Genomic DNA, 13,560 nt, shown 5'->3' on the forward strand with positions numbered 1-13,560 from the left:
GGGTTCTGTTAAACATGGGCCCTCTTTCCTTTGCCTCCTCCATCACTGCGTAATGTGATGATCATAATGGTGTCAACCTCACGGAGTTGTCATAAGAATAAAACTCACTAAAAATGTAAGGTGCTCTGGTCCACAGAGCCATTTATGTACTTGCTATTATGATTATAATTATTATGATCTGTCTGTTTGACACAGGAGCTCCTGAGATCAGGATTCTTTCTTATATGAAAGTTGTGAGATCTGGAGGAGCATGTGGCTAAAAGCCAAGGCTTTTGGTTCACGGGGAAACAATGTGGTGCCCTGGCATTATTGGCACCTAAACCCTAATTTCTGGGTGACAAAAGTGTCGCAATCTCCTAGAGACTCAGTCCTGCCCTGGACCCAGATCCAGGGCCTGTTTAATCCCCGAGGACTCACCCCTGCCATGCCTCACTTACCCGGGCCCCACAGTGCGCTGCGATCTCCTCAAAGGGAGCCTTCTGGAACTTCTCCACTACCTGCCGCCGCCGCTCACGCTCCTGCTCCTCGACTGCCACGCTGTCCACTGCAGCACAGAAAGCCCGGTCAGCCCGTAGGTCCCGCCCCGCTGATGTGGAGAGTTGGGCAGCCCCCGCTAGGGAGCTCTGTCTGGGGCTGCGGCCCGGGCTCTCCCTCTGCTGATGAGCAGGGTGCGGTGGCATGGAGGGTGTGGTGCCACCGCTTGGCCCCCGGAGGGCTAGACCTTGTCCCCATGTTGCCTGAGGACCCAGCTCCCTTTCTTATGTAAGGGATTGGGAAATGGTTAAGTGGACCCTTAAGCTGGGCTTTTGAAGCTGCAAGGAGCTACATTGCCACTGGGCCTCTTGGCCAGAAGTTCTTGGAACAAGAAGTGCTCTGGGGGTAATTTAAAAAGGGACATCGACAGTGGAAAATCCAGATAGGACCACAAAAACCAATGCAGAATCCTTATGGCAGGGCAGTCTGAGGTCATTTAGTTTAAGACTTCTACATATTCTTCTTGGTATCCAAAATAAGTTGGCAAAAAAAGGGGGGTCTCGAATATGTCCATCATACTCTGTTTAGGAAGGCAGAAAGTATGTACGTTCAGAAAGAGTACCACCAATGACAACAAAAATAAAAAAGGTTTGGCATTTGATGGCATAATTCATCACTGGTTATGAGAAAAATTCTCTTATTCAAAATATTTCATTGCCCAATAATTCAGACAGAAGAAGTAATACTGCATTTAAAATCTACTGTCATTATTAAATAAAAATATGATTTGTTCTTAATATCTTTTATTGGTCAATTTGTTCTTTTGTATCACATTCTACCCCAAAATAGTCAAAATAGTTATACAAAATTGCTTTATACCTGACTGGCTGCAACTCTCAGTGGACTACATTTAATAATCCCCACCAGGACAGCGGGACTTTCAATTGTAGCTTCGTAGTTGTGATGGGTTTAGAGGAAGCCACCAGCCTCTGCCCTCACATCTGTGCCAAATCACCCTCTGGAGGGCAGCAGGTGGCGCTGCACATACCTGCTGGCCTCCCAGGACCCAGCTCCGCCCTCCCCTCCATCGGAGTCGCTTGCTTTCCACTCACCTATGGCCTTCTTTAGCGTCTCATAGGTGATCTCCTCAGCCGGCACTCGCTGAGGGAGAGGGGACAGAAGCGTTCAGAAAGGTTAAGTGGGGGAGGGGACAGAAGGGAGGTGGCAGCCCCTTTACCGCTTAGAAGAATGTCCTGACGGGCAGAAACTCCCTCGGGATACCCACCTTCTCACCGGGGTCCCCGAGGGTGGTGAGATGGAGGTGGGGAGGCTGATTCCTCATTAGAGTCTCCCCTAAAAGAACTCACTGTCCCCTCCCTCCCCACTTCGTCCCACTAAGCCAGGTGGGAGGAAAACACTGTGTCATTCAAAAAAATCTTCCGCGAACCTAAAATATTGGAAGTAAGAGGAGGCAGTTGGGAAATATAATTTCAAATGCAGATTTCAAGAACTGAATAACATTTTTGAAAACTTATGATGTTCAGTTATCCACCAAGGTGATTTGAGTATTAAATAAAGGTAAGAAATGCTGAGGTTGGTCCAAGGACCTGGGTCATAGGAGCTCAGTCTTATGATTTCCAGAGATCTTAGGATCTGCAGAGCCTATAAAAGGAGGTGGAAAATAATAATAATAATAATAATAGAAGAGTGCTCCATAGATGTGTGGCTTTACCTCAGATGCTGAAAATAGTGAAGGAGTTTGGACTAAATTCCAAGAATCCTCACTAGACTACGAGCTCCTTGAGGCAAGACCCACGATTTACACATATTCTATCACTTAAATAAATGTTAATTGAAAGAAACAGACACAGGAGTAAATAACTTCATTGATAAAGAGTTCAAGATGTGACACCGTCAGACTAGTGGCTCCTCTGGGGAGGGGGTGCAGAGGCGGGGCTCTTGGGCAATGACACTGTTCTATTCCCTGATCTGGGTGTGACTGCACGGGTACATTCTTTTTGTAAAAATCCATTGAGCTGTACACTGTTTGATTTGTTTGGCATTCAGTAAACGCTTGTTTGAGTAGGAAAGGGCAGAGACGTAGGCTATGGGATAAAGTCATTCAACAAATATTAAGAGAGCACTGACTCTGTGCAGGACTCTTGGCTATCACTCAGTGGGAACGGCAAAACGTGTTAGCAGAGGAATTATAGGCAAGAGAGAGTTGTGCTGAGCTATCATTCACTCTGAGGAGTCACCCTCTGTACATCCCTCCATCTACCCATCCGCTGTCAGCACCGACCGACATCAGATATCCACATGCGAGGTGCTAGGGAACCGTGTGGTGGCGACGAAGAAAAGGCTGGACACTGGGCAAGGGAAGGTAGAGAGAGGTTTATGGAGGATGGAACGCGAGCTGGGCATGGAAGAACAGGGGATTCGCGGGAGCAGAGGTGGAGAGGAAGGCTGATTCAGATGTGGGATTCCATACTAGCAGACATCACTACAAATAAGGGCACTGCATCTGGTGGCTTCAGCTCCCCGAGGACTCCTTCGCTCTCCTCCCCGCCCCTCCCCCCATTTCTTTCTCATTTGACGCAGTAAATTTGGTATTTCCACTATGCTTCCTTATTCTCCCTTACTCGTGGGTACATCTGCTTTATTTTCTGAGGTAGGAGAAATAATGGCAGGGGAGATATCGTATGTTAATTTGAACAGAAATTAGATATTTGCAGCCCTCAAGAGAAGAGAGAGGGATCGATCTTTGAGCTGTAGCTTTCTCTTTTAAAAAAGCATCTTTATTGGTATTTCTGGATGAAACACCATGGAAGCTGTTCTCACTCTCATCTCTCCCATTAGGTCTTCCAATGTCCAACATGGAGCCTGTCTGCCTCCATCCTGAGTGGGAAAGGACAAGTCTTTCAAGAGTAATTTTTATGACATCCTCAGGGGGAGTGTGTGTGTGTGGCTGGGTGCGGGTGGGCGGAGGATGGATACAAATAATTTTTCCAGATGGAATTGTCTATGATATATATGAAGAGAGTCAGTAAGAAAACAGGACTTCCTTGAGAAATTTACTTTCCATGCATCCTTAAAGCAGATGTGCAGTTAGGGGGGCCTGGAGCATGCAGTGTCTGACCGCACAGGAGGCAGGAGCAGGTCCCCTCCCTTGGGGACACTGGGCTTCACTAGGACACTCACCTCCTCCTTCTCAGGGCTGTTCCTGGATTCCACCTCCACCTGCAGGGAGATGGTTTCTCCGATGCTCTTCCTCTTGGATAAACGATCCTCATCTGGGGAAGAAGCCAGAAGCTAGGGTTCCCGGCCCTGGGAGCGAGAGCCAGGATCATACCCTCAGTTCCATCTCCCGGGCTCTGTGCCTTTGCCTGGTCCACAATCTTCTGAGGGCTCAGTGCACACGGAGGCTACAGCTGGAGTTGACGGAAGGCTGCGGGCCTTCTCTGCCCACCTTAGGGTAGTGCCTTCTTCTCTTTAGGGCTAAGATTTTGAAATCACTGATGAGAGCAAAGAAGCTGCTCATGACCAGAAAGCATATCTCAACTCGAGTAAATGTCATCTGCTCACAGCAACTGATGGCTGTCATTTGTGTAGCATTTACTATGTGCATTTGCCTTCATTATTTCATGCACCTCTCCCATCAACCCTCGAAGGCAGGTACTATCAATATCCCTATTTTACAGTAAAGGAAACTGAGACTCAGAGATGCCAAGAGATTTGTCTAAGATTTTTCAGGAAGTAAATCACAGAGAACTGGGTCTCTGATTCTGATTCTGTCTGGCACAATGGGGCCCCTCCCACCCAGGCGATCTCACGGGCCAGTCATTCCCAGGGACGCTGCACGGAGGAGCGAGGCGAGGAAGGCCACAGGATCTCATCATGGATTTCCACTGTGTCTTTCAGCTCTTGTGTGAAAATCCACGGAAGGCAACCGAAGTCCCTTACACTCGGGCCCTTACCTGGCCAAGAAAAGCCAGAGGCAGACTTGGAAATCCTTGAGTAGAGCTCGTACCTGTCAGCTGAGGGATGTAGGGCAGGCCTAGCCGGTCTGAATTGTAGCCACTGCCCCCCAGGACCTCACTGATCTTGCTCTGGCGGAAGAGGAACTCAACCACCACTCCGTCAAGATTCTGAGACAGCCTGGAAGACAGAGGAGGAAGGAGGCAAGGGAGAACTGTGGGTAACCAGGATGATTTCCTAACGACTTTCCTTACTATAAAAGTAACGTTCATTACACGAAATGACAGAGAAGCCAAAGGAAAAATAATCACCCACAGTCCCTCTTTCCAGGGATTATCACATTTACATTGTGTGCAGAATCTTTCAGTCACATACATTTACGCACACACATAAACATCTCCCATTCCTGTTCTGTGACATATTTTATACACATAGTATGTACTGGATATTTCACATTAACTATTCTTCCAAACCACTGCAGATAGGCTACTAGTTATCTGCTATGTGGATGGGCCATTTATTTACAAAGCCATCCCCTCTGGCTGAACATTTTGTTTTTACAGAATATCTTTTCCCTGAGTCCTTCTGATGCTGAGGTTATACTGGCCCACAGACTACAGCCTGAGAATGTCACTTGGATGATGGCAGTCTCTTGTCAGGAACGACTCACTCCTGCTGGATGCATTTCAGGGCTCGAGCTGAAGCTCCCAGAGGTGGCATCTCACACTCTACAGCACAATACCCTGAGATGGTTCAAGGCATGGATTTCGGTCATGCGATGGGATCGAACTTGACCCAGAACTTCTGGGCCACAGGCAGGGTCCACTTTCAGTCCTAGAGCTCTTGGAAGCCTAAGCCCCCAGACTCAGACCTCCCACCTTCTTACTCAGCTGCCTTGGGTACCCTGGACCATGTCCCAGGTACGCTCCTCACCTGGGCCTCTCCACAAACACGTCTTCAGGGAGCATGTATGGAGCCTCTTTCTTCCTGGTCTCTATCACCTGAAATGTGGGAAGAATCGCATAAGCTCTGGGATTAGCGGCGAGCGGGAGCTGGGAGCTCCGAACAGGCAAATGAAAGAGCTCCCGCCCCTCTCAGCCTTTCCTCGCTCCCACAAACTCCTTGGCAGAGCACCCTACGACTGGGCTTCTGTGAGAGAAACTCAGACCAACGGTGACCCTCAGAGCAGCCTGAGAAGTCCAGGTGGTCTGCTCAAGCTATGCCCAGTGACACATATGCATTAAGTGTCCTCCAAATACAGGAGACTTAGCTCCCAAGAGATACTTTCTTGCTCCTGTGACCTATTCCTGTTTTCTCTTTAAACATGAAAAAGGGAGCATAGGTCGCAGCCTTCCCCAAACCTAGGTGCATTGCAAACACATCCCGAGGACAATGACATGGGGCGTTTCCCTCAGTCTCCTTTGTACATTTTTGACAAGAAAGGTGAATGTCATTAAGATGATGAGAAGTGGGAGGATAGTTGGCAGGCGGGTATGTGCAGGAGGGGAGTAAGCAATGATGCTGTTTTACAGGGAGAAGATGTCTGGGCATTGCCTTTTCTGAACTCTTGTTGTCATCCCAGAGACAGGGAAGGTCTTGCCTTGCTTGGGGTGGCCTCTGGCACATTGACATAGCACCATCCTGAGAACGTCTGATTGTAGACTGGGCATCAGGTAGTACAAGATATTATTGATAATTTAATTAGGTATGCTAATTGCATGGGAATCACGTAGGAAGGGGTCTATACTTTTTTAGACACGCATACTGCTATTTGTAGGGGTGAAACGAAATGATGACTGAAATTTATTTTAAAATATTTCAACAAAGGAAAAGAAAAGGGAGATAGATGAAGCAAATATGGAAAAATCTTCCTAACTGTTTCATCTGCATGATAGCATACGGATGTTCTCTGTCCTACTCACGTTGCTTTTGTGCTATTTGAAAATTTTCATAACAGAAACTTCTTGATGTAGCTTTAGTCCCATGTGACCCGAGGGGTGTGTGTGTGTGTGTGTGTGTGTGCTCGCGCGCGCGTGTGTGCGTGTGTGTGTATACACACTTCCAGAAAGGGGGTGGGTAGCACAGAAGGGCAAGAAGTAGAAAGGGGCAGGTAGCAGGTGAGGAAGGGGTCTAGGATGCTGCCTGTGCCCAGCCCGCCCTGGTATGTCACCTCACACAGGAGGAAATGCTGCTTCTAGTAACTTCTCACTATTACTGGTTCTTACCTCACCCCTTTCTTCAATGCCTAGACTAAGAACAGGGCTCATGCGATTAAGAAAAAGTTCTGGAGCAACCCCAAGTTGAGGGCTTCCTGAGCTCTCCGGGTCCCGAGGACACACACCAACCTCGTGGATATGCTGGCAAAAGGCAGGCACCGTCGTGAGCTGGCTGATGAGGTTCAGGTAGGCCGCGCCCAGCGCGTAGAGGGCACAGCGGTTATACACAGGCAGGTTCTCTTCATTGACCTGGGCCAAGTCCTGTGGCAACACAGAGGGGCTTTTGACAAACTATCCTGGTGTGCCACCCTTCATCCAACCTCTCCCCAACCTTCTTCAGAGATGGCTCACTGCTCTAGACTAAGCCTTTTTCAGCACTCGCCTCCGAATTTCCTGGAAGACTGAAGTCATCCTTATTAAAGCTGAAGTGAATGGCCCCTAGAACAATCCATGAGCTGGCGGCTCATAAGTACTCGAGTAGAGAGGCGATGACCTCAATCCCACACTTTGCAGTTCCAGCTTTAGTGGCTTTGACTGTTCAAACCCTCATCGTTACGCCCAAGGACGCTGTTTTCTTCACTACAGACCGTGGATGATTCTCGGAGGACTGGATTGGCTTCATAGGTTGGGTTCACACGTTGGACTGAGAAAGTCGTGGGAGTAACCAGGGGATTGGGATAAAAAGGAATCTCAAATTCCAGAATGAAGACAATCACAGCATCTGGGTGGTCTTGTGGATTTAGCATGGCCAAGCAGGTGGCCTAAGATGCTTCATTACCGATTTCCAGGTTTGTGACCATAACCTTACTTTAGGAACCCGAGACCCTCATCTTTGAGGTCGGAAGGGGGTACCCCGATGTCTAGCATCCTTGGGAGTATACTTCTACCCGGGCAGACCTTAAAAGTCTAAAGCCCTATGTTGTGTCACTCTGGCTGCCTTAGAGTCACAACAGAGGATGGCTAAATCTACAGGCCCCAGACTCAGGGAAGGAACTGGCAGTATGTATTTTTAATAAGTGCTTAAGGAGATTCTGAAGCACAGCCAGGCTTGGGAACCAGATGATTTGTCTTGGGGTGACTCTGGGCTTATGAGTACCCTTGTGGCAGTCCTTGGAGTCCCATTCAGACTCTTTGAGAGACTTAAAACACTAGGGGTTAAGAAGTGTTTTTGAATGACCCAGCTCCCAGGGTTTCCTTCAGCCTGAGAATGGGCCAAAGCCATGAATTAAGCATCCTTTGGTGGTTCTCCATGGTTTCTGGTCTTCACGGAGGAATGGCCAACCAAGGATGCAAAATTCCTGGGCTCCAAAACAAGTGCGAAGTTGTTGCTACTCAGTCCTCTCATTGGTGCTTGGCCAAAACAGGTGCTCTCCCCCATCCCAAACCCTATGTCCTGCCCGCACCAGGCCCCACCTGAACAGCCAGCACCAGGCGGATGAGGTCTACCACCACCTCCTCGTTGGCTAGCTCGATGCTGGTCAGCGCCAGCAAGCTGTACAGCGCCTCGTAGTGCTTCTGGATGTTCGTTTCCTCCTTACAGCTCAGGTAGATGTGTCTGTAGAGCTGCTGGGAGTGCTGGAGATGGGGACGAGGGTGGGGACGAGGCCGCAGTGGGCAGGGTGGGGACAGGAGAGGCAAGGAGAATAGAAAGAGCCATCCGAAGCGGGTGGGACAGCTGTGTGTATCCCACCTCCCACCCTCAGGGAGAGGATGCCTTTAAAGCAGACCCCAGTGGAAGCGAGCATGCGAGGGAGTGCATGTTCAGGGAAGCTTGGGGCCAGTCCGGCCAGCAACAAAAGCTGTTGCCCAGATCCAGTCTTAGGAGCGGAACAGTAACTGGCCCTGGTCCTCACTCTGGCCTCGGTGATGAATATGACCCTGGGGGCTTGACCCACCCCGCAGAGGGGTCGGCTGCTCATCCAGACTAAACATAGTCAAAGAGGGAGGAGGCAGGCTCAGGGGCAGTGGTCCACAGTGACTTGGGAACTGGAAGGTCAGAGTTCAGAAGGCTTGGCCCACCCGGGGTTCGCTGTATTTTGAGATCACATTTGCTAACCTTTTTCATGAAGACGGTGTCCTGCCGGGAGCACTTGTCCACTTTCAGTTTCAAGACAGAGATGTCACTGAGGGTACTGGAATGGGACACGAGGGGCCACCTTAGCCCTTGTGTGAGGCCAGTCAGAGCTCACGCGGTGTGCCTGGGCTTTATCCCAATGTCATTAGTTGTATCAAAGCCTCCAGCGCCCCTTGAGCCCATTCTTTTTCCCCCCAGGTTCTCTAGTTCCTGTCCCTTTTTCTTAAACATTGTTCTAGATTATTCTCTCCCCCCCCCACCTGAAAACTCCCTTTACTACCTGCTCTTTATCTCTTCAATCTCCAACCCGCTCCCGTCTCCCCCCTGGTCAAGTGCCCTTTCAGTCGCTTCTCCCCTCACAGGACCCCAGGATCAACGTCCGCGATGAGTTCTCTGGTGGGAGAATCTGAATCGCCCTCCCGCCTGCATGTGTGGCTCGATCGGGAGTCTTCTCTCATCGCGCGTTCACGGTGGGGGGGAGGTCCCCAAGTTCACCTGATGGAAGAGAATTTGTGGCGGTTGCCATGACGATCAATGAAACTGATGAGAATCTCTAGAACGAAGAGACGGATCTCTGAGTCCTCCATGAGGGCGGTGGAGAGAAGGCGGTCAAGGAAGTTGCTGGGCAGGGCTGACATCATGTTGTTGCACTGGAAACCTGTGGACACCTGTGAGAGAGCCCAGGATGGCCGTGCTCAGGGACGCTGCCCCGCTCCGGTGCAGTGAGGAGGTAGAGGCGCGGCGGGCAGAGGTTGGGTCTGAGGCATCCATCCTCTCTTGCCATCTCCCAGTCCAGCTCCCCTGGGGCCGCATTCCTCAGTCGAGCCCCACCCTGAGCCCTGGGTGCCTCGGGCAACTTTTTTGACCACGCCAACATCTGCCTAGATGACCTCCTCAGCTCTGCTCAGTAGACATGTGGGTAGATGGGGCCAGTGTTTAGGAACACTACTAAGTGGTTAAAAGCAAGCAAGGATGAGCACTAGAGGGGAGCGGGAGTCGGGGAACCTCTGAACTCACGTTCCAATCTGTCAGGGCACAACTGATGAGCTCGCACTGTGAACAAAATGCTTCACTAAAAGTGTGGACAGTGACGAAGAAATGGAGAGACAGTGGAAGAACTTACAGCTGGGCTGAGGAATCAGAGCCCCACGGTAACCAGCAAAGAGCACACACAGCATTCGGTTACATCTCGTCTAGCGTGGCCACGAAGGGGGTCTTCTGATTAAAGTCAGTTGGCATAGACACAGCACACGTGATGTCAAAGCAATCAAAAGCAGCAAGATATATTTACTGTCAAGTCCATATTGCAAAACAATGTCTTTGATGCTTCAGCTAGCCCTGGAGGATCTAGCTAAGCCCGGTACCATCAACAGTAAACATCAATGTTTACTGAAGGGGGATGTATTTGAGTGTGCCTCAAACTGTCACCTTAATAAGATGCCAGGTACAAATTAATGAGGGTAAACTCAGCAAAGAAATGGCAGGAATACATAGATCAAGGAGGTAACCAGATGTGGGCAGTGTCAGCACAAAAAGCATTTATAAAAATAGAGTGACATGAACGGCGTGCGTTGGGGAGAGGGCGGGGAAGGCATGTGTGGGAGTGAGGGGCTGTGCAGACTGGCGTGGCTAGAACAGAGGCGAGCTGAGGGGATGGGATGTGGGAGTCTAGGGAGGGATAGGGGGTTGGGGACCTTCCAACATCAGTCTGAGAAGTATGGGCATACCTCATATCACTGCCCTTGGCAAATATTGCTTTTTTAACAAATTGAAGGTAAGACCCTCCATTAGCAAAAAGATTATGACTCACTTCAGGCTCAGATGATGGTTAACATTTTTTTAGCAATAAAGTATTTTTTTAATTAAGAGATGTGCATTAGTTTGTAGACATAATGCTATTGCACGCTTAACAGGCTACAGTGTAGTGTACACATAACTTTTACAGGCACTGGGAAACCAAAACATTTGTGTGACTCGCTTTATTGTGATATTCACTTTATTGAAGTAGTCTGGGACTGAACCCGCAATATCTCTGAGGTCTGCCTGTATGAAATCTGGATGTACATCGACTGGAAATTGAGACCTACTCTTTGACAAGAAGCAATATGTGGGGAACAGCATTTCTAGAAAATTCTTTTTGTGGCTGCATTTACGATAGATGAAGAGAGGTGGAAATAAGAGTGACCAGGAGAATAATCCAGTTGTGAGGTCCAGAGTTGAGGCCAGGGTTATGCATAAGAATATCTGGGGAGCTGGTTAACAATTATGGATTCCAGACCCCACTCAGACTGACAGTTCAGATTCTCTAGGGCAGGGGTCCCCAGCCCCTGGGCCGCAGAGCAGACCGGTACTGGTCCGTGGCCTGTTAGGGACCAGGCCTCACAGCAGGAGGTGAGCGACAGGTGAGCAAACAAAGCTTCATCTGTATTTGCAGCCGCTCCCCAGCGCTAGCATCACCGCCTCAGCTCCACCTTGGATCATCAGGCATTAGATTCTCATAGGAGCACCAGTCCCTGGTGCCTAAAAGGTTGAGGACTTCTGTTCTAGGGAATCTCTATATTTTAACAAGTTGGTCATGGGAATGGCATTCAAGAACAATGAATCTAGACTCCAGTGATGGCTGCGAAGATGTAAAGAAAAGGAATGTAATACAGTGACAAAGAGAAAGATGGTGGCGGGGAGACGGAGGTGAGCACGAGTGCCCAGAGAGAGACAAAGTGGGGAAGGACCTGGGAGGTCCCTGGAGGGGAGAGAGGTCAGGAGCCAATGTTAGAGCGACTACTAGTAGCTGGCGGGGAACCTTTGTGAAAATTAGAAACTGGCACCCCACTGCTCTGAATGACCCAGCTCTGTGGGGGCCCAGCCTGGCTGGTGAGTGGAACACAGGATATATCTCAGTCCCCTACTCACCCCTTTTGCTGAGCATATTTGCGCAGTGTGCAACCTGCACAACTGTAGGTTGTAAACAGCCCTTGGTCTTGGAAGGAGCTGCCTCCTGCAGAGGCAGAGCGGGAATGGGGCTCACCTGAAGGGGCTCACCTGAAGGAGGGATTTCAGCAGCATAATCTGGGTCAGCCGGTTCCTATTCTCCCTGTAGCAGAAACATACATACTCACCAGGATGGTGGTCTGGGCAGGGACCCCGCACTGCCTGCATCATTCTCCCTCGTAAGTGGATGCTCCAGGAGTCTTATCTTGTTGGGTTATCCAGGACAGTGACCTCCAGGGCCAGGAAGCAGACTAGGGAATTATTGGCTCCCCCCAACATGGGAGTTAGTTATTGGCGGGGCAGCCCGAGGAATCCCTGTAGGATCCAAGGGCCTCTCTGAGGCTTCTGAGGGATTTGAGAGTAGAACGAGAGAAGCGAGGGCAGAACCGGCAAAGTCACGGCAGAGACAGGAGCGAGCTGGAATCACGGGAAGGGGCAGCTGCGTGGAACCTGGGCTGGGAGAGGAGGCAGCGGGAGGAAGGCGTGGTGGACTCACCCTGTCCTCCCTGTCTCCATGGGGTGATGCAGGGAAGGCAGTGGGACCTTGCTCATGATGAAGAGGATGACCTCGGAGCGCTGATAAGTGGGCAGCGTGCTGGCAAAGGAGCCTGTGGGAAAAAGATGGTGGCGAGAGTTGGCCCAGGTGAGGCCACCAGCTGCTAGGGTCTTTCAGCTCAGCCCTTCAGCTGAACAAACTGCTGCGGGAGTGTGGGCTGCTTCTCTGGAGGGAAAATTAAGATCCAGAGGGAGAGGACTCGTCCAGGCTCCAGTTCTCCCACTGGTCATTCCTGAGCCGGTGGCTAAGGTCTCTGGGATGGAGAACGCTGTGCCCCGGGACCAGGGCAGCAGCCTCTAGCGCCCATCTAGGCTCTGTCACCAGCTGCTCTGCTGGGTGACCTCGGGTAAGTCATACCTCTGGACCTCAGTGCCTTCATCTGTGAACTGGGGATCATTCCTGCCCTGCCTGCTTCTCAAAGCTGGGGGGAAGCTCCAATGGCACCAGGACACGAAAGCTCTGCACGTGGTGAGTCCTTCCGTGCTGGTGGCCTTAGCGTTCTCTACCACGACCATGTGCCTACACGTTTTCTCCACGGCTTTCTCGCTTTCCTCTTTCTTTTCATTTTCTCACTCCCCACCTCTCATTCATGGCTCAAACGTGGAAACATCAAGCAGGCCTAGTGGAGCCCGGGGCACAGGACGAGTTTGCCTGTCTTAGCCTTCGATCTGAAGTAGTCCAGGCTGGACCGATGACCTGTGGGCCCATCCCGGGGCCACACCCCCTCGGGCCACGCCCCTCCCCTCCCCTCCCCGGGCCCAGCACCTATGGTCTTGATGACAGCCTCCTGGAACATGCGCTCTTCGTGCTCCTTGATGATCTTGGTGCCCAGGCTGACCGCCCCGTCGTAGCTCCCGGTCAGCGCGTAGTCGATGCTGAGCCGCAGCTGCCGCAGCAGAGTGTTGAACATCTCCAGCACCGTGGGCCCTGAGTGCAGAGCGCGGGGAGACCCTAAGTCCGGGGCTGGCACCCCTCGTTCACTCCCCCCTGCCCTGCGTTGCCCGGGGAGCCTAGGCCCACTTCCGACCGGGGGCTTCCTCTGCCCCCACCTTCCCCCTGCGGAAAACCTGTTCCGACACCTCCCTACGGTGCCTTGCCGTTTTCTGGCAGGGGAAGGCGGCCTCCTGCCAAGGGCACTTCTTTGTCCTTGAGGGGTTCCCAGCCCCACTCCTTTCAGGGCCCCCTTACCCACGGAGCCGGTGGCGGCGATGACCGCGGCTTCCGACAGGACTTCCACGATGCCCGCCCGCACCGTGGCCGCGCTGCGGCTGTTG

The 13,560-nt window shown here is 51.1% G+C and overlaps 1 protein-coding gene across 1 annotated transcript in view; it reads right to left on the minus strand.

Moving 5' to 3' along the window:
- The window catches only part of EFR3B (EFR3 homolog B), a 79,722-nt gene that overhangs the window by 5,572 nt on the left and 60,590 nt on the right, over positions 1-13,560 (minus strand). The window contains exons 11-21 of the mRNA XM_011356619.2: positions 12,227-12,338; positions 11,782-11,833; positions 9,238-9,410; positions 8,725-8,800; positions 8,082-8,243; positions 6,798-6,929; positions 5,386-5,453; positions 4,505-4,632; positions 3,676-3,767; positions 1,587-1,635; positions 418-544 (exon numbers count right to left, since the gene is read on the minus strand). Coding sequence (XP_011354921.1) covers positions 418-544; positions 1,587-1,635; positions 3,676-3,767; positions 4,505-4,632; positions 5,386-5,453; positions 6,798-6,929; positions 8,082-8,243; positions 8,725-8,800; positions 9,238-9,410; positions 11,782-11,833; positions 12,227-12,338 — 1,171 coding nt within the window. The remainder of the gene's footprint in view (positions 1-417; positions 545-1,586; positions 1,636-3,675; positions 3,768-4,504; positions 4,633-5,385; positions 5,454-6,797; positions 6,930-8,081; positions 8,244-8,724; positions 8,801-9,237; positions 9,411-11,781; positions 11,834-12,226; positions 12,339-13,560) is intronic.

This window comes from Pteropus vampyrus, unplaced genomic scaffold (assembly GCF_000151845.1).
Source record: "Pteropus vampyrus isolate Shadow unplaced genomic scaffold, Pvam_2.0 Scaffold28, whole genome shotgun sequence".
Lineage (NCBI taxonomy): Eukaryota > Metazoa > Chordata > Mammalia > Chiroptera > Pteropodidae > Pteropus > Pteropus vampyrus.